This window comes from Pseudopipra pipra, chromosome 2 (assembly GCF_036250125.1).
Source record: "Pseudopipra pipra isolate bDixPip1 chromosome 2, bDixPip1.hap1, whole genome shotgun sequence".
Taxonomy (NCBI): Eukaryota; Metazoa; Chordata; class Aves; order Passeriformes; family Pipridae; genus Pseudopipra; species Pseudopipra pipra.
The window spans coordinates 118,901,595-118,921,644 of record NC_087550.1 but is presented as its reverse complement, the minus strand read 5'-3'; the positions used below and the strand labels follow the sequence as shown (position 1 = coordinate 118,921,644).

The 20,050-nt window shown below is 53.6% G+C and overlaps 1 protein-coding gene across 2 annotated transcripts; it reads left to right on the top strand.

Annotated features, from left to right (window-relative positions):
* Positions 1-1,304: 1,304 nt before the first annotated feature.
* Positions 1,305-13,175, top strand: IL10RB (interleukin 10 receptor subunit beta). 2 transcript variants are annotated; one of them, XM_064647196.1, is made up of 7 exons: positions 1,305-1,468; positions 3,569-3,692; positions 5,199-5,368; positions 8,234-8,418; positions 10,227-10,377; positions 10,635-10,792; positions 12,203-13,175. In XM_064647196.1, exons 1-7 carry the CDS (start codon positions 1,420-1,422, stop codon positions 12,413-12,415), a joined length of 1,050 nt encoding a protein of 349 aa, XP_064503266.1. In that variant the 5' UTR covers positions 1,305-1,419; the 3' UTR covers positions 12,416-13,175. The 2 variants fall into 2 exon arrangements, with proteins under 2 accessions (XP_064503266.1, XP_064503267.1); XM_064647197.1 differs by lacking the exons at positions 1,305-1,468; positions 5,199-5,368 and adding an exon at positions 2,097-2,243.
* The last annotated feature ends 6,875 nt before the right edge of the window (positions 13,176-20,050 follow it).

The window sequence follows — 20,050 nt, the reverse complement described above, 5'->3', positions numbered from 1 at the left end:
GTGTTGATGTCTTAGGTCCTACTTTTCTGCCCCCGAGCAGTTTCTGGCTGCCGTGGCTGGCAAATGGATTAAACCCCAACAAAAAACTGGCATTTTCAGTAATAGCTTGAGGAAGAACCCTTTTTACTCTGAATAATATAACTCCCCCTCCCTTCCCTTTGCTGGGGAGGTGTTCTGGTGGAAGTTCTCTTCATCAGGCACTGCAGTGACAGGACAAGGAGTGATGGGTTCAAACTGGAAGAGGGAAATTCAGGTGAGAAATTGGGAAGAAACCCTTCCCTGTGAGGGTGGGGAGGCCCTGGCACAGGCTGCCCAGAGAAGCTGTGGCTGCCCCTGGATCCCTGGAAGTGTCCAAGGCCAGGGTGGACAGGGCTTGGGGCACCCTGGGCTGGTCAAGAACCATGGCAGGAGGTAGAATTAAATGATCTTAAAGGTCCCTCCCAACACAAACCGTTCCACAGTTCTCTAAGTAGCGGCGTGGGCACCTTTGGTGGGGGCCGGACCCTGCAGGTGGAAGATAAAGCTTTCCTCAGGTAGCATTTGCGGTGGGAAGTTCACATCCGGTTTGATCCTGTATCTGTTTATGCGTTATTTATTCACCCGCTTCGTGCTGACCTCCCCTCTCCTCCTGCTGCCAGGCCTCGGAGCCGGGAGTGCCTGGCCGGGCATCACTCACACGCTGAATTTGTGACCGACAGCTTCACTGCTGTCCCGCTCCTGCCCGGCCGCTCCCGGCGCTGGGGACCAGCCTTCGGGAAGGGGAACGGGGCCGTGGCGAGGCGGGGAGGCTTTGGAAGGGCTGAGGTGACCTGGAGGGGTGCGGAGTTGGGCAGCCCCGCTGTCTGAGGGGGAACGGTCCCGGTGTCTGAGGGTGAACAGCCGGTGTCTGAGGGTGAAACTGCGGTGTCCGAGGGAGCAGCCCCGGTGTCTGAGAGGGAACGGTCCCGGTGTCTGAGGGGAACCCCCGGTGTCTGAGGGAGCAGCCCCGGTATCTGAGGGTGAAAGTCCGGTGTCTGAGAGTGAACAGTCCTGCTGTCTGAGGGGAACCCCCGTTATCTGAGGGAGCAGCCCCGGTGCCCCGGGTGAACCCCCGTTGTCTGAGGGAGCAGCCCCGGTGTCCCGGGTGAACCCCCGGTGTCTGAGGGAGCAGCCCCGGTGCCCCGGGTGAACCCCCGGTGTCTGAGGGGACAGCCCCGGTGTCCCGGGTGAACCCCCGGTGTCTGAGGGAGCAGCCCCGGTGTCCCGGGTGAACCCCCGGTGTCTGAGGGAGCAGCCCCGTGCCCCGGGTGAACCCCCGCCCGAGGAGCCGCCGTGCCCGCCCCGCCCCGCCGGGAAGCCGGAAGGGTTTCGGGGCGGCCCCGCTCCCGCGGCGATGGCGCGGCGGCCCCGCTGCAGCTGAGGGAGGCGCCGGGAGCCGCCATGGCCGCCGCCCTCAGGGGCGCGCTGTTCGGCGGGCTCCTGCTCTGCGGTGAGTCCGCCGGCGCTGGAGGGAGGGACGGAGGGACGGAGCGACCTCCCGGTCCCGCCTCGCCGCGGGGAAGGGGCGGCGGTGCCCCCGGGGAGGCGGGAGCGAGGGGCGCCTGAGCCGATGGGGTCGCCGGTGCCGTGAGGAGCCGAGAGTCCCGGAGCGGGCGGGTGTGCCCTGTGGGGACAGCAGGGACAGCCCGGGGGGCGTGCAGGGCACCCGCCGGCGTTACTGCCCCGCGGTTCTGTCCGTGCTGGGAAACGGGCACGGTCAGAGTCCCGGCCGGGAAAGGCGGGTGTGGGGGCGAAGCCGCGCTCCGGGGGCTCGGTGTCACCGTACGGGACAGGGCTCGGTGTCACTGTAGGACAACGACTGTCCCTGACAGGAGGGGGGAGCCGGGGGGGGTCGGGCTCTGCTGCCAGGGAACAAGGGACAGGAGGAGAGGGAACGGCCTCCAGCTGTGCCAGGGGAGGCTCAGGTGGGACAGGAGGAGGAATTTCCTGCTGGAAAGGGTGGTGAGGCCTTGGCAGGGGCTGCCCAGGGAGGTTTGGAGTGCCCAGCCCTGGAGGTGTCCCAGGAAGGCCTGGCCGTGGCACTCAGTGCTCTGGGCTGGGGGACAAGGTGGGGATGGGGCACAGGGGGATCCATGGGCTGGGAGGGCTTTTCCAGCCTCAGGGATCCTGGGATTCTGTGCACAAACCTTAAACCCTCAGAAGTATTTCTTCATATCTCGCCGTCCACATTGCACAATAAAACAATTTACCTGGAGATTGTTCAGGTAGGAAATGCTGCAGGGAAAGGAGCCTTGCCTTTTCCTGGCAATTTACATGCCTGTCTCAGACCTCATCCTGAAAGCAGGGGCAGCGCTCCAAGGAAGCTGGAGAGGGACTTTGGACAAGGAGCTGGAGGGACTGAAAAAAGGGGAATGGCTTCCCACTGCCAGAGGGCAGGGTTAGATGGGATATTGGGAAGGAATTCCTGGCTGGGAGGGTGGGGAGGCCCTGGCCCAGGTTGCCCAGAGAAGCTGTGGCTGCCCCTGGATCCCTGGAAGTGTCCAAGGCCAGGTTGGACGGGGCTTGGAGCAACCTGGGCTGGTGGAAGGTGTCCCTGCCCATGGCAGGGGGTGGGATGAGATGATCTTTAAGGTCCCTCCCAACCCAAACCCTTCTGTGATTCTGACTTCTGTGTTTGTGATGTGCAGTGTGTTTGAGTTGATTTGTTGGGTGCGAGGTCAACACTGTAGGGATTGAGTCTGAAACAGTTTTTATTTAAGCCTGGTTTAGATTTCAAACTCCTGTCTGCCAAAGGTGGGTAACTGGCACATTAATTTCATTTATTTCTGCAGCCACTGGCCCTTAGGGACATGGTTTAGGGACTGGATGACCTTGAAGTTCTCTTCCAACCTTGATAATTCTGTGAACTGTAGACATATTAACTGTGTTATTTATCTCACAACATCTGTCATCAGATTTGACACCTGTGACATGTAAGGCCTGAGCTCATCTGGCAGGGTTTGTTTGCATTGCTCATTTGTGTTGCAATAATGAGCTGGAATCTTTTCTATTTCAGTTTCAATACCAGCAATTATTTAAAGATCATTAAATCATGATAGTAATGGACTGATCATCGATACTTTACACTGTTTTGGGGGTTCTTTTATTCAGTTCCAAGCAAAGAAAACAACTGTTCTTGTCACTTGTGAATAGTGATGATTAATGATTATTGTATTGAATAACTCACCTTCACAGGTGTTTCTGGTTTATCTCTGCTTATCGTTCCCCACACCCTGTTATTCCCATAGTGCTGCTGGAGCAGTGCTTCCAAACGTTTGGGTTTGCCACTCTCAGGGAGAGTTCATGCCCTGGGTGCTGGGCAGTGCCAGGTCAGCCGTGCCCAGGAAACGGTGGTGTCATAAACACTTACTGGAAGTCACTGGGGCTGGGAACTCGTTTGTGTTGCACAAGCTCCGAGGGTGTAAATGAATGATGGGGAGGCCTGGTTTGAAAGGAGCAGCTGAGGCAGGAGCTGCGTTTGACGCTGGGCTGGCTGAGGAGTGGCGGGGGAGCTGAGCTGTGTGTGTGTTTGTTTGGATTGCTCCCGCAGTGGCTGGAAGGCTGCCAAGGCCCAGGAACGCCAGGATCACCTCGCTCAATCTGCAGAGCACTTTGCAGTGGGAGGCACCGAGGTTCCCCCGGGGCAACATCACCTACACTGTCCGCTACAGGAGGTGGGTCTGGGGCTTCTGCTTTCTCTGATTCACAGTGTACAGCTCTGAGTGTTTGGGATCTGTTTCCTCTTCAGAGGAGCTGCCCCTTTCTTTTAGCTTGTGAGAGGCTTCTCTGCTGGGCTAAGAACAGGGCAGAGGCATTTTCTGTGCCTTCACACCCCAGGCAAATTTGTACCTTTTATTTTTGGAACGGGAAACACCTTTTAACAATGGATGTTATTCACTCTGTGTGTGGTTTATCATGTAGCTGTTACCTGTGATTCAAGAGACTGGGTCCTGCTGAGCATTTGCTCCTTCCCTGACCTCTCAGATGGAGCCAGTGCCACCCCTGCCATGGGCAGGGACACCTTCCACCAGCCCAGGGTGCTCCAAGCCCCGTCCAGCCTGGCCTTGGACACTTCCAGGGATCCAGGGGCAGCCACAGCTTCTCTGGGCAACCTGGGCCAGGGCCTCCCCACCCTCCCAGCCAGGAATTCCTTCCCAATATCCCATCTAACCCTGCTTTCTGGCAGTGAGAAGCCATTCCTTGTGTCCTGTCCCTCCATCCCTTACCCAAAGTCCCTCTCCAGCTCTTCTGGAGCCCCTTTGGGCACAGGAAGGGGCTCTGAGGTCTCCTTGGAGGCTTCTGTTCCTGCTTAGTTTAAAGAAGATTTTTGGGGTTTTGGTAGCTGTTACCTTTTGGTCACTTCCTCCCTAGGTGGACTTTGGATGCCAACCATAAAGAGTATAATATATTAAATATCATATCATATATTATCAAGGCCAGGTTGGACGGGGCTTGGAGCAACCTGGGCTGGTGGGAAGTGTCCCTGCCCATGGCAGGGGTGGCACTGGGTGAGCTTTAGGGTCCCTCCCAACCCAAACCTTCTGTGATTCTATTCTACAAACAGTTCCTGGTCACTTGTCAGGCTCTGTTTTCTCTGGCTTCTCCATTTGGGCATATCTTGGAGACAGCTCTGAACAGGTCCCCACTGGACAGCAGTGCCCTGCACAGTGGTTTGGCTGAGTATTTGCAGGCTCCTTTGGTCACTCCTGTCTGGTGAACCGAGTGTTGTAACCACTGTCAGGAAAGGGGCATCTGTTCACTGGCTCAGAATTTTAACCCCTCTCACAGATTTGTGGGTGCACATGAAATCCTTCGTGTGGTTCTCACACACTGGATGTGTATGTTCATGTTCCTGAGTCCTGACCAAGAGCCCTGCTGTTCTGCAGTGGGCCGAGGGGGGGTCGGTTGTGATTTGCCCGTCCCCAGAGCCCTGCTGTTCTGCAGTGGGCCGAGGGGGGGTCGGTTGTGATTTGCCCGTCCCCAGAGCCCTGCTGTTCTGCAGTGGGCCGAGGGGGGGTCGGTTGTGATTTGCCCGTCCCCAGAGCCCTGCTGTTCTGCAGTGGGCCGAGGGGGGGGTCGGTTGTGATTTGCCCGTCCCCAGAGCCCTGCTGTTCTGCAGGAGGCCGAGAGGGGGTCGGTTGCGATTTGCCCATCCCATAACCGCGTTTCTCTCCCCGCAGCGTCGTTCTCCCGGGAGACACGTTCGAGCTGCTGCGGAGCGGGCTGAGGGCCACACACTGCGACGTGTCCTGGCTCTGGGAGTACGGCAACTACACCCTGCAGCTGCGGGCCCAGGCGGGGCAGGGCCGCTCGCCATGGGTCACCCTCAGCTTCAGCCCCATGCACGACAGTAAGGCCCCCCCCCCTTCCCCTGTGCCCCCCGCAGCTGGGGTGCCCTTCCCCCGGGCACCCAGGAGAGCAGCTGCAGGGGGCAGGTCGGTTCTGGGCTGAATCACGGGGAAAATCGTAGTTGTACTGCTTGAAGGCAGAAAGCAGAGTAGGTTCACTGTTATATATTGGTAACCTGCAATCTCTTTTGAGGAGATTTTCTAATAGAGTGGCTTTCTTCCCTTAAAATAAGGATCATTTCAGTTTTACAGCCAGGGAGAGGTTGTCTTCAAGGAATCAGACTTCCTATATGTCTAAATAAATTTACTTGGACAAGGACCTGGAGGGACAGGACAAGGGGAATGGCTTCTCAGTGCCAGAGGGCAGGGTTAGATGGGATATTGGGAAGGAATTGCTGGCTGGGAGGGTGGGGAGGCCCTGGCCCAGGTTGCCCAGAGAAGCTGTGGCTGCCCCTGGATCCCTGGAAGTGTCCAAGGCCAGGTTGGACAGGGCTTGGAGCAACCTGGGCTGGTGGAAGGTTGCTTCCTCATTGCTTTTCCAGACAAAATGCTTTCTTTTTATTTTTGTCTTCATTCCAAAAACCCCAGTTTCACAGGGAAAGATTAATTTTCAGTCAAGAAAACTTGCTTGCCCAGTATTCACAATATATACACAATATTGCCATTCTCTTAGTGAAGCTTTACACTCTTCTGGGAGAGAAGATTTAGGCATAACCTTGATTAGAGTGCACAGCACAGGCATTAATTGTGTTGCTGAGCTTGGCACTGAGAGGGGGTTTTACCACTGAGCATCCTGTGGTTTGTACATTCTTACTCTAATCATGAACAAAAATGAAAATATTTTAGATTATTTAGTTCACGTTACCCAGTGCTTTTTTCTCCTCACAGCCATTAACACAAAATCACACAGGAAGCTTCTGTTCCACCTCACCTTGGAGAAAAAGCTTTACAAATATGATTTTTTTTCTTGCCCCACCTCCACTCGCTTGAATTTCATCATTCTTGGATTTCAGAGTGGAATTTTACATTTAACAGCATTGTTTTTCCAAAGGCTCTTATTGGTTATCTCTTTAAAACAGATAATTGTGACACAATTTAACCTGCCCAGCACAGGAGCGCTGAAACATGGTGTGGAAAAATTACAATTCTGAAGGTATAAACTACAGCCAGAAGAAAATGTAATAAAAAGTGTGGATGGGTTCTCAGAGTGGAGAGAAAACCAGTAAATCATTGACAGAGGTGTATATGTTTGACATCTATTTGAAAGAGCCTGTGGCCTTGGGAGCTGGCTTGGCTTTGGGAAGGCAGCTTAATCCTGACTGGGAAAAGTCAGGGACTAAAGGTATTGGCAGGGAAGCCTGGGAGCACTGGGCAAATCCCCAGGGAGGACAGGAGGGTTTGTGGTGTTGCCACAGCTGGTGAGAGGGTGTCACATAAAGGTGTGTGAGGTTCTGTGACTCCTCTCTGTGCTGGGCTCACCTGACCTGCTGCAGAGAGCTCTGGGGGTCCTGGGGGTGACAAGGTGACCATGAGCCATCAGGTGCCCTGGGGGGACATTGGGATCCTGGGATGCATCAGGAGGAGCCTTGGAGCAGGTCAGGGAGGGGATCCTGCCCTCTGCTTGGCCCCGTGAGGCACAGCTGGAGTGTTGTGTTCAGTTCTGGGCTCCACAGTGCAGGGAACACAAGGAGCCACTGCAGAGGGTCCAGGAGGGCCCCAAGGGTGCTGAGGGGTCTGGAGCATCTCCCTGCTGAGCAGAGGCTGCGGGAGCTGGGCCTGCTCAGCCTGGAGAAGGGAAGGCTCCCAGGGGATCCATCAACCCACACCAGTGTCTCCCAGGGGGTCAGAGCACGGCCCCAGACTCTGCTCAGTGGTGCCAGTGCCAGGGGGAGGAGCAATGGCCAGAAACTAAAACACAACAGGAGGAAAAACTTCTTTGCACTGAGGGTGGCAGAGCCTGGAGCAGCTGCCCGGGGAGGCTGTGGAGTCTCCTGTCTGGAGACATTCCAACCCCACCCGGCCATGGTCCTGTGTCACCTGCTCCAGGTGACCCTGCCTGGGCAGGGGGTGGGACTGGATCAGCTCCAGAGGTCCCTGCCAGCCCTGACAATTCTGGGATTCTGTTCTTATTTCTGCTGGTGCTTCTGTAAGGAATTCCACACTGTGCTGTAGGATCAGCCTGAGAAAACCAGGGGCACCAAGACCATCCTCATGTTATTGTTCCTGAGTTCAAGAACATGTTCATGAGCATTGTAGGAATGTACAGCCCTGTGATGCATCTAGAGGCAACCAGAGTTTGCTGGAATTATAAGGGATTTATGGAATTATGAGTTACTCATGAAATAATTTAGGTAGTGCCACAATGCCATAACAAGGACAAGCCATTTACAGGAGGCAAGGGCATAACCTTCAGTTTAAGGAACACAATCAGTAACACACACAGCAATAATTCAAAGGTTTCTGGTTTTCAAAATAATCACAGTAGAAAAAAAACCATTAAAACACTTTACTAGAGGGTTTCCTGAGGAAAAACAGATGTTGTGACAGCTTGGCCCAGAAGGAGAAGTGAGTAATAACCATGGAAATAGTCCTTCCTCTCCCAGGAGTCACCACAGCTGGCAAAAGGGAACTGGGCTAATCCAGGGCATGGGGAGTGGAGTCTGCACTGGTGTCTGTTGTTTAACTGCAAAAAAATAACCCCCTTTCCAGACTTCTCCACGAGGAAAGGATTTGTTTGTGCCTGACCTGTGAAAAGACATCGCTTTCTTCCAACAGATAAATTTATTTCAAATGTGGGTTGTATAAAAATGTCCAATTGAAATGGATGTGAAGCTGAATTCCCCTCTTTCTTCTCTTCCCCCCCCCAGCAGTGATTGGGCCCCCTGAGGTGAAGGTGCAGTCGGAGTCTGGGGCCCTGCACGTGGATTTCTCGGGCCCCTTTGCCGAGCACAAGCAGGACAGGTGGTCTCTGAGGCAGTACTATGGCTCCTGGGGCTACAGGATCCTGTACTGGAAGAAGGGCAGCACTACAGACCCCACCTCTGCTTCCAGGGTAGGGGGACTTTGATCTGTGCTTTTCCTGGGAAAACACCATCCTGGTGAGGCTCTGAAAGCTCCTGGAGGCCCTGGCACAGGCTGCCCCTGGATCCCTGGGAGTGTCCCAGGCCAGGCTGGACAGGGCTTGGAGCAACCTGGGCTGGTGGAAGGTGTCCCTGCCCATGGCAGGGGTGGCACTGGGTGGGCTTTAAAGTCCTTCCCAACCCAAAGCAGTCTGGGATTCTGGGATTCTGACAGGGCTGAAGTACAAATAGATCTCTACTAATTACAGTGTAATCAAGCCCAGTCACTACAACAGTGGCTGGGAGCACAGGGCAGGGGGCTGTGTAGTTAAACAGTAGCATGGATGGAATTTTCTCTTTCCATAGTTACAAATAACTGCTACATTATGAGAGTTTATTCCCTCTTCAGGAAACTTTGGGCTTTGAATCCCCCAAAATGGGTGAGGCCTTACATTAACTGTGCTCACCTCTCCAATTTCTGCCTGTGTAATTCACTTTCTCCCTCTCATGAACAGTCTCTTCCACAGGCAAATGTGTTACTCAGCCCCAAAGGTTTCTCCATACACAGTGTCTGGAGAAAGATCATAAATAATAAAATAATTATAGGATCATGTGTTCTGTTTCAGGAAAAGAGGAAGCCTCAGACCAGCAGACATCAGTCACAGTCTAATTAGTGCTTTTCACATCAGCACAGTTTTCACAGAATGGGGCTGCACTGTGTATAATTCTGATTTGTGTTTGTTACCCTGCACAATTCAGTTCCAGAAAATGAGGAATCATCATCTCCCAAAAAGCAGACTTTTTTTTTGCAATTCCCAGGTTTGCAATTCCCATCCTCCTAGAAAGGAAGGTATTTCTGCCTGTGGGGTGCAAAGTCAGAGGGATTTGCCAGAGGAAGCAGGAACTGCAGTCAGGATCTGCGCTTGTAACACTTCTGGGGGGGTCTGAGTGATTTTCTAGGGATCAAAGAAGCAAAGGGCAGAGGCTGTGTAACTTCACAATTTATTTTTGGAGTGTGTGATTGCTCAGAGATTGAGACCTGGCTATGGAGTCTCCTCAGGCTGAGAAAGGCTCTGTTACTGCAGAACAGGACACACTGTAGGGACCCCTTTACTCTGCACTTACAGGGACTGACTGATTGTGCCTCTGAACAGCAAGTTCTGCTGTCAGTCATCCCACAGCCTGCAGAAGCCTTTTTCTCTCTTTTTTTGGTTCTCCTTTTGTCTGGATCACAGAGTCACAGAATTGTGAAGGTTGGAAAAGCCCCCTCAGATCACCAAGTCCAACCCTTAACCCAGCACTGTGTTCACCACTAAACCATGTCCCTGAGTGCCACATCCACACGTTTTTGAACTCTTCCAGGGATGGTGATTCAACCATTTCCCTGGGCAGCCTGTGCCAGGCCTTGACAACTTTTTTGGTGAAGAAATTTTCCCTACTTTATTTTCCAGTCTAAAACACCCCTGGCACAGCTTGAGGCTATTTCCTCTTGTCCTGTTCACCCACCCCACTTGCTGCCTCTCCAGTTAGATTCTATTTGTCTCTAGCAGTGCTCTCAGTTGATCTCATTTGCTTGGGGGACAGTTTCTGTCTGCAAACATATCTCATTTATCTCTTCTCATTAGCCTAAAACTTCATTAATGCTGCTAGAAACAGCCAGAAGGTCACTGGTGGGAGTGGTTTCACAGTACTCTTGTAACTGTGACTGTCATTCCTTAGCTAATTCCTTAGCTAATTCCTTAGCTATTCCAGTCACTGCTGTCATGCTCTTCACATCTGTGGTGTTTTTCTCTGTCTGTAGGTCTCCCAGGTAGATACCCAACACAACTCTGAAATCCTGTCCCAGCTGGAGCCATGGACATGTTACTGTGTCCAAGTGCAGGCGGTGATTCCCGACTGGAACAAGATAGGGGAGCTGAGCAGGGAGGTGTGTGAGAAGACAACCCACAATGGTAATGCCTGGGGCAGCAGGGGGGAACTGGGAAATCAGGGAATCACACACTGGGTCGGGCTGGGAGGGACCTTCAGGCTCATCCCTTTCTCCGTGGGCAGGGACACCTTCCGCTGGCTCAGGTTGCTCCAGGCCCTGTCCAGCCTGGCCTGGGACACTCCCAGGGATGGGGCATTCCATAGGGAAAGTGATCATTTGGAAGGAATCCCTCAGCAATGGATCATTGCAGCTGTGATCATCTCCCCTCCTCTCTTGCAGGTGTCACTCCCGTGTGGGTGGTTGTGACAGTGCTCCTTGGATCCATGCTGGCCGTGGCCATCGCAGTCCCTGTCTGCTTCTTCTCCCTTTTTTACCTCATCCGACTCACCAAACATGTTTTCTGCCCTTCGTATATTTTCCCACAACACTTGAAAGAGGTTTGTTTTCTGCCTAACACACGAAAAATCAGCCTTTTCGGCAGAACCACTTGCTTTTCCAAGGCTCTCGGTGCCAAAACCTTCAGATGTTCTTTTATTTTGCCCTATTCCATTTGCACCTGATTGCCAGCAAACTGTAATTTGTAATAAGCAGCTTTATATGGCTCAGAAACAGGATGTTTTCCTTCGTTTTAAAGTCAGAGAATGACAGGTGTCAACTTCAGTTCCCCATTTAACTGGTGAGCAACTGAGATCTCTGTCTCTCCTGCCTCATTTTGGGCTTAAAATAGCACATTTGTTCTCCTGCAACAGAGTTCTGTCACCAGTGCAATAACGAGTTTTAACTTCAGTGAAGAGTGTAGGGAAGTAAACCTGGAGCAGGCCAAGTGTCCCAGAGACACCTGGGGGAAGGTGTCCCTGGCCATGGCAGGGATTGGAACTGGGTGAGCTGTCAGAGAATCTCTGATCCTCTGGAATCTGAAAATTCCAGATCAAAGGAGGCAGTGAACATTCACCTGGCCATGGATTTTATTACACACAGAGGGCACAAAAGGGCTGCAGCAGATCCCCTCCAAGAAACAAGGATATGCATGTGACTGCATGTTAGTGCCAGCACGTTCCAAATCAGTTTGCTAGAAAAACCTAATAGTCCAGCAGTATTAATACCTGTGTTTATTTTTTTAATTACACTGGGCAGGATTCCTGGTAGGGCAGTTTGTTTCTTGTGCAAAATTCAATTCAGAATTATTTCTTCTTAGGGCCCCCCAAGATGATGAGGGGGATGGAGCCCCTCTGCTCTGAGGAAAGGCTGAGAGGGTTGGGATTGTTCAGCCTGGAGAAGAGGAGGCTGTCCCAGCCTGGCAGCAGAGCAGGCAGGGGCAGGAAAGTGTCCTCTCTCAGTACCAAAATGAAGCCATTTCCTCACTGAACCCCATGGCCCTGCACATCCCCCTCCCTCCCCTTGCCCAAAAGGTTATTGTTCAAGGAGACATTTCAAGCATCACTCTGATGTCTCTGCTCTCTGAGGTGGCACAAACAAGTCACATTTCCCGTAGGTATTTAACAGATCTCTCTGTGAACTCCTTCCCCTCAGACAAATCACAGTTTTCAGTGTTTGTTTCACATCAAACCTGGTATTTGATTTTTTTTCGAGGAAGTTTCTATCCCAAAGAAGTTCACTCACCCCTGGGGTTATTCTTCCAAATAAAGGCACTCCCAGTTTGCTCCCAAGCCCGGAACAGGATGTTAGAGAGGATGTGACATTGTTGCCCCTCTGGGATTTGTGAGGACTGAGAAAACCGACTGATGTGTGGAAAACAATATCTCTGGTTTAACAGTAACAGTGTTTCTGAGCAAACAGGATGGTCCAGCCAGTGCAACCTAATTCTCATTTCCTCTTTTTTCCCACAGTTCTTGAGCAAACCTCCCACTGCTCCAGACTCCTTCTCTCCACTTCCACAAGAAGAACATCTTATTTGTGACAAGCTGACTGTCATTCCAGAAGATTCCCAAAATCCCAGGGATGAGGCTGAGGATGAGGCCAACGAGACACCAGAGCACCCCCCGGGCTCTGAACAAGGAGATTCCGACTCAGGAGTAGGAACAGCTTCAGGGGAGACCTGAATGCTTCCTTGGAAAAGGAAAACAAAGCCACTGTTGGGTTAATCTCCTTATTGCTGCTTTCTTCAGACAGTAAAAATCCATAGACAAAAGTGTGGGCACAGACTTTTGACAGAATCATTTTATTTTTTTTGAAGTACAAGAAACTTGGCTGTAAATGAGGAACTAAACAATACACAATTTTTGCCACTGCTGGTTGTGGCTCCCTAAGGAGTTGTGGCAATACCTGGCACTGATTATGACATTAAAAAGCAATTTTTATATATATATATATATAAATTAAAAGTACTAGTTAACTCTGATGAACTATTTATTGCAAAAACTAAGCAAAATATTTGTAAAAGAAAAGCATATTTTGTAAAGAAAGACCTGATCTGATTTATTTTTTCTTATGAAAAATTATATGTGTTTTTAAGGATGTCCCCGGTGGCATCATCTTTCTACTGAATTGTTTTCTACCTGCTGCAAAATTGTGAAGTTTTTAGGATGGGGTGAAGTGAAGTCTGTGGAAAACTTGGCAGCTAAAGTGGGAGTTAAATTAGGTTCATTTTGTTTGTCTGTTGATGTGTATTCTTAATTAAAAAATGTCAGTCTGGGGAGCTGGGACTCCCTGTGCACAGCCCTGCCCAGGGTCCTACCCAGGGCTTTACAAAGGTTCATATAAAGGTTTTACCCAACACTGGGGCAGAGAGTGCCATTAACTGGCATTTGTGTGTTATTACATCAAAATGAGAGTGAAAAATTAAATTGTCAGCAAAAGGAACCTGCCACGAGTGAAGTGTGTCTGGGTCACCCCTCCAGGGATACCAGTCCAGCTCCCCGTGGGATCCCTGTCCCTTCTCCCACACAAACAGTTTCTTATATATGTTCTTTTTCTTTCTTTGCTTTCAGATAAACAAACCCCTCCTGGCACAACACCCCCTGCCTGTGTGAGCTGGCTGGGCAGCTCTGGCAGAGGAGAGGGGGAGAATTCCCTGCCCCTTCCTCCCTCCCAGCACAAGCAGCTTTCCTCCCTCTGGCAGCTGGGTTTGTAGGAAGGGCAGGAGTTCCCATCTGTGGGATGTGGCTGGAATCAGGTCCTGCTGAGGGCACAGATGAGGCAGAGATGAGGCTGTGCTGCTTCATTCAAAAGCCAAACTGGGGGAGAGAGGAAACACCAACCTTGGCTGGTCAGAGATATTTTGGGTTCAGATCAAAGCAGCAAAAGTGTCTGCAAGAACATCACCTGGCACAGGGTGCCCAGAGAAGCTGTGGCTGCCCCTGGATCCCTGGAAGTGTCCAAGGGCAGGTCCTCAGGATCCTGCTTCCTCTTCCAGCCCATCCAGCCCCGTGGGGACAGGGAGGGTTTGTCCCCAGCACTTTGTGTGTTTGACTGGTCGTTGATGTGGAGCGTGGGGTCTGGTAAAGCAAGAGGGTTGAAGTTCAGCTGAGCTCATCTTTAACCTCCTGTCTGTGTCATCCCCAGAAAGCCTTTAGAGGGTGAATTCCAAAATGAACTGGAATCAGCCTGGAGAAGAGGAGACCTTAGGGCCCTTCCAGCCCTTCCCCAGAGCAGGGACACCTTCCACCAGTTTGCTCAGAACCCCATCCAGCCTTGCCTGGAGCACCTCCAGGGATTTAAGAGCTCCTAAAAGCAGTCCAGATGTGTTTCTTCAGAGTGACCTGCAGTCAGTTTGATTTGCTTCAGAAGCCTTCCTGTCCCAAACCAAGTCCTTCCAGGAAATCCTTTGGAGGTGAGAGGCCTCTTCTTCAGCCACAGCTTCCCTGAGAGCCACAAAAGGGGCCTGGGCACAAGGTGGCCTCTGGCTGTGCCCACATGGGCTGGGTGGCCCCACAGGCCCCCCAGGCACCTGGTGCCTCTTCAGAGAACAATCATTTAGAGGAGAGTTAATCCTGAGCTGAGCTTGTGGGAACTGTGATGGCAATGAACCAACAAACCAGGGGAACTCAGCTGGGTCAGGATTTAAACTGCCAGGTACAGGGGGAGGCTGCTCCCTCTGGCACGGAGTGTCCTGGCCAAGGGAGGAGGGACCATTCTGGAGACCTGGGGGTTATTGGAAAGCTATTCCCGAATATATTTACTGAATTGCACAGCAGAGCAGAGTGATTAAGGAATAGGGAGGCAGGGAAAACTGTGGGAGAGGAGTCTGGGCTTGTGGTGAGCAAAACAGATCCTAGAGGAGGGTGGTGAGGGAAGGGGCTGTTCAGCCAGTTCCAGTCAAGGGAGGGGAGTGAGAATTCAGGGACAAGGAGAAACCAGAGCCCAGGACCAACCAAGGGACCAGGGACACCCTCCAGCTCCACATCCTTTACCTCTCCATACTGGTGACTTTGGTGACCTCCCTGCCCAGCAGGTCCTGGAGGTTCCAGGAAAGGCTGTCTGGCTGCCAAGTGCAAATGCAGAACGAGTCCCACTGAGCAGCAGAGCCAGAAAGGCTTTCAGGAATACCCATCATGAGCTGTGGAAAAGGCTTTTAAATAGGTTCTTAACCAGAAATTCAGGATAAGGATTTGTGGTAGCAATTCGTGCCTTTTTTCCTGAGGGGGGTTGGGCAACAGCCATTAATGACTTGGCAGAACGTCCCTTTGTAGGATTCTCCAGTTACTGAGTAAGTGGCACAGAGGCTCCTTCCCTGGATACTGCTGCTGCGAAAAGAAAGGTGCAAAGAGCTGTTTTCCAGGAAGAACAGCCAGGCTTGGCTGCCCATCCCTGTGCAGTGCCCTGGGAATATTCCCTCCTTGGAGCCCGGGTTCCCCGAAGGGAGCTCAGCACGTCTGCAGGCCCCTCCTGTAGAGCACTGCGGGCCTGGCACGGGGCCGGGGGGGCAAAGACAAAGGAGACCCCCCTGGGGAGCCCTGCAGAGGAAACCTGGCTCCAGCAGCAGGGTGTGCATCAGGGACACTGGGATTTCACCCTGGAGAAAGCACCAGACCAGAGAATCCATTTAATAACTCTCAGTTCTTCCCTTTTCCCATCAGCTCCCCCATCACATCACTCAAATCTCATCTCTAATTTCTATTCCCTTCTCTCTGCTCCTGTTGTTTATGTGACACTTCTTGAAACTACACTGGAAGTTCCTCAGAGCAGGGACTTTTCCAGTCAGTGTGAGGAACATTGTGACAAAGAGGATTAAATGACACCAGGAGCTTTGCACAGGGGCTGGATTTTCAGCCCTGCTGACCTACAGGTGAAACCAGGCTCTGAAACTGCCCAAGAGAGCACAGCTTGCTGATCATAATGGAATTTCAGGCTCCAGGGAGAGCTGAGAGCCCCTTCCAGGGCCTAAAGGGGTTCCAGGAGAGCTGGAGAGGGACTGGGGACAAGGGATGGAGGGACAGGACAAGGGGCTTTAAGCTGAAAGAGAATAGATTTAGAGGGGATATAGGGAAGGAATTCCTGGCTGGGAGGGTGGGGAGGCCCTGGCCCAGGTTGCCCAGAGAAGCTGTGGCTGCCCCTGGATCCCTGGAAGTGTCCAAGGCCAGACTGGACGGGGCTTGGAGCACCCTGGGCTGGTGGAAGGTGTCCCTGCCCATGGCAGGGGTGGCACTGAGGTCCCTCCCAGCCCAAGCATTCTCTGATTCTGTGACTCTAAATATTGTCTATGAAGATGGAAGTTGTACATATATTCCAATTAAGCTTTTTGAAGGTACCAGAAAGGTCTCCACGGGCTGTAAAAAGGGAGGTTGGTGACAGGCTTTCCACATTCTTCCAGCCTGTTTGGTGCAAATTCCGGCACCTCTGTCCTTCAAAACCTCATCCCAGAATCCCCAAGGCTGGCAGAGCCCTTCAGGATAATCCAGTCCAACCCTAACCAAGCACCACCAGGATCACCCCTAATCCATGTCCCCAAGGGCCACATCCAGACACCTCTGGAACACAGAGACAGGGACTCTTCCACCTCCCTGGGCAACTTCTCCCAGTGCCTGAGCAGAAAGATAATCCTTCCTGCTTTTCAGCACCAGCAAGGCCGTGTGGAGAGAGGGCCCAGTGCTGGGAACAGTCTCAGGAGGACAAGAAACACCCTCTGTGAAGGAAGGTGGGCTTGTGTGGGCTGGGAAGGGAAGTCTGAGGGCAACATAACGTGAAAGGCTCCAAAGATGTGAAAAGCTTCCAAAACCAGGGAGTTGTTCACCTGTGCTCCATGTCCAAGAGAGATGTCAGAGCAGTGACACGATGGCAACAAAACAGAGATAAGGAAAAGGTTTCTAATGATGAAATCAGAAAAAAAAAAATAGAGGAGACATTGCCTGAGAAGGGAGATATAAAACAAATTGCATTGGAAGGGGGGGATACAACTGGGCCCTCCTTGGGGCTGCACAGGGACCCACGGGGGCTCCCTGAGGACCTTCCTTCCTGCACTTGTGTTCTTACACTTTTCAAACGAGATGAAAAGCTGTGTTTGCTTCTTTTATCCCGTTCCAGAGTTGACATGAGAAGAAACCACCAAAGGATGTCTCCTTTTTCTGGCAGCCAATGGAAATAAACCCAGCAGAGCCCGGGTGGCTCAGTTTCCTCCATCCCACGAGTGTTTGGGATTGATATCCACGGGCACCGGACACACACGGCCTTCCCTCTGCCTGTGTGCTGCAGATAGAGCTGCTCCTTCACGGCTGGGATCAACACCAGCTGCTGTTCCTTTCTTCTGTAACATCACTGAGGCAGTTGCATTCAAACCTACCAGAAGATAAGCTGTAAATGTTAGGGGATGTTTAGGTTAGTAAATATTTGTGCCGGTAACAAACCAGTGAGTGAGTTGCAGTTCACGATGTGGCCCAAAATGGTTACACTGAGGTGCGGTTCCATAAATAACCTGCCCTTAAAATGTTTCCCTGTCAACTGTCTGAGTACAAGTAACAATTTCTCATGGAATAAATCTCTTTTCTCCTGCAGCAGCAGAAGCTGCCGGGTGTCTCACCCCCAGGACCTGGAGGGCACAGACCTTTGCCCACCAGAGTTTCAAATCCTGCTCTCTGGGAACATTGCTCTGACCACAGAGGAGTTTGGTGCTTTGAGGGGGTGGGAAGTGAAAGGTGAACCCCTGACTTTACCTTCCCAACCCCTGCAGCTGGGCATGAAAAATACGAAACAAAAAAGGAGAAGATGAGCTCTTCAGTCTGATGATCAAACTTCTGGCTGCCAAAAGGGAGCTGGGTCCAAGCCCAGCTTCAGGGGCTGTAACACTCCTGCTGCATTTAATATTCACTGAGCATTCAATCAAACATTCCAGGAACGGGGCAGATTGCAGCAAAACACAACTTCCCTACACAGACAGACAGAGAATCCCAGACTGGTTTGGGTTGGGAGGGACCTCAAAGTCCATCCAGTGCCACCCCCTGCCATGGGCAGGGACACCTTCCACCAGCCCAGGTTGCTCCAAGCCCCGTCCAACCTGGCCTTGGACACTTCCAGGGATCCAGTTTCTCTGGGTTACCCAGTTTCTCTGGGCAACCTGGGCCAGGGCCTCCCCACCTCTGGCAGCTTGAAGTCATTCCCTGTGTCCTGTCCCTCCATCCCTTGTCCCCAGTCCTTCTCCAGCTCTCCTGGAGCCCCTTTAGGCCCTGCAAGGGGCTCTCAGCTCTCCCTGGAGTCTTCTCTTCTCCAGGTGAACCCCCAACTCTCCCAGCCTGTAACAAGTGTCCCAGCTGCTGAAAGACAGGAATTATGTTCCCCCTCCATGACTCAGTGCACCTTCCTGATTTTTAATGGTATTTTTCATTAAACTGAGTGGGGCTTTTCTTGTGTGAGCTTTGAGAATGGGCTCTATTGTCCTTTGTAGGCTGGGGTGGAACAGCAGCAGCACAGGCAGCACAAAGGGAGGAAGGGTGAGTGCTGTGGTTGGGGACTCTCCATCCCTGGAGGTGTCCCAGCTTCCATGGGGCTTGGAGCAACCTGGGCTGGTGGAAGGTGTCCCTGCCCATGGCAGGGGGTGGCACTGGATGAGCTTTATGGTCCCTTCCAACCCAAAAAATTTTGGGATTATGCAAGACAGCAGGTGGGAGCTGTGCAGCCTCTCACCCTGCCCTGCACAAACCACGACACTGAGCACCGACCCTGCCAGCCCTGGGCCACCAGCCCACACCGACAGCGAGATTGGTTTGTGTTCCTTGGTGCACATCCAGCACCCGCGGGCTGCTGAGGGCAGGGGGCAGTGTGGGCAGGGTGGGCAGTGTGGGCAGGGTGGGCAGTGCGGGCAGTGTGGGCAGTGTGGGCAGTGTGGGCAGTGTGGGCAGGGTGGGCAGTGTGGGCACTGTGGGCACTGTGGGCAGGGTGGGCAGGGTGGGCAGGGTGGGCAGGGTGGGCAGCGTGGGCAGTGTGGGCAGGGTGGGCAGCGTGGGCAGGGTGGGCAGCGTGGGCAGTGTGGGCAGGGTGGGCAGTGTGGGCAGTGCGGGCAGTGCGGGCAGTGCGGGCAGGGTGGGCAGTGTGGGCAGTGTGGGCAGTGTGGGCAGTGTGGGCACTGTGGGCAGTGTGGGCACTGTGGGCAGTGTGGGCAGTGTGGGCAGGGTGGGCAGGGTGGGCAGTGTGGGCACTGTGGGCAGTGTGGGCAGTGTGGGCACTGTGGGCAGTGTGGGCACTGTGGGCACTGTGGGCACTGTGGGCAGGGTGGGCAGGGTGGGCAGTGCGGGCAGGGTGGGCACTGTGGGCACTGTGGGCAGGGTGGGCAGGGTGGGCAGCCGGCACAGCCCCGGCTCCTGCCCACCCCGGGCTCAGCCTGGCCCGGGACAGCGCGAGGGACAGCCCCGTGTGCTGGGGGACTGTCCTGAGCTGCTGCCCTGTCACAGACCGGGGCAGGGGGCGGTGGAACCTGGAAACACTCACAGTTATGGGGCTTTCCAGAGCTCAGTGCCCAACCTCCCTCCCTCTGCCTGAACTGCCTCGGGCACAGGGGGTGATTCTTAGAACAGAACCATGGAACCCCAGACTGGCTTGGGCTGGGGGGACTGTAGAGATCATCCAGTGCCACCCCTGCCACGGGCAGGGACACCTTCCACCAGCCCAGGTTGCTCCAAGTCCCGTCCAACCTGGCCTTGGACACTTCCAGGGATCCAGGGGCAGCCACAGCTTCTCTGGGCAACCTGGGCCAGGGCCTCCCCACCCTCCCAGCCAGGAATTCCTTCCCAATATGCCATGTAACTCTACTCTCTGGCAGTGGAAGCCATTCCCTGTGTCCTGTCCCTCCATCCCTTGTCCCCAGTCCCTCTCCAGCTCTCCTGGAGCCCCTTTAGGCCCTGCAAGGGGCTCTCAGGTCTCCCTGGAGCCTTCTCTTCTCCAGGTAACACCCCCAGCTCTCCCAGCCTGGCTCCAGAGCAGAGGGGCTCCAGCCCTGGAGCATCCCCGTGCCCGCTGGGTTTGTGCCACGGGCTGTTCCGGGCAGGGACAGGAGTTGGACTCGACGATCCCATGAACCGGGGACACTCGGTGACTCTGTGACACCTCCCTCTGTCACCGCGGGACCTTCGGCGGGCCCCGAGGGCGGTCAGACCACCCGGTCCGGCCCCGGCCCGCCCTCCACCCGCCCTCCACCCGCCCCACGATCCGCCCCACGATCCGCCCCGTCCGGGCCCGACCCGCCCCCTCCGCCCGCGGCCCCGGCGCAGGCGCTGCCGGGCGGCCCTTCCGGCACCGGAGCGCGGATGGAG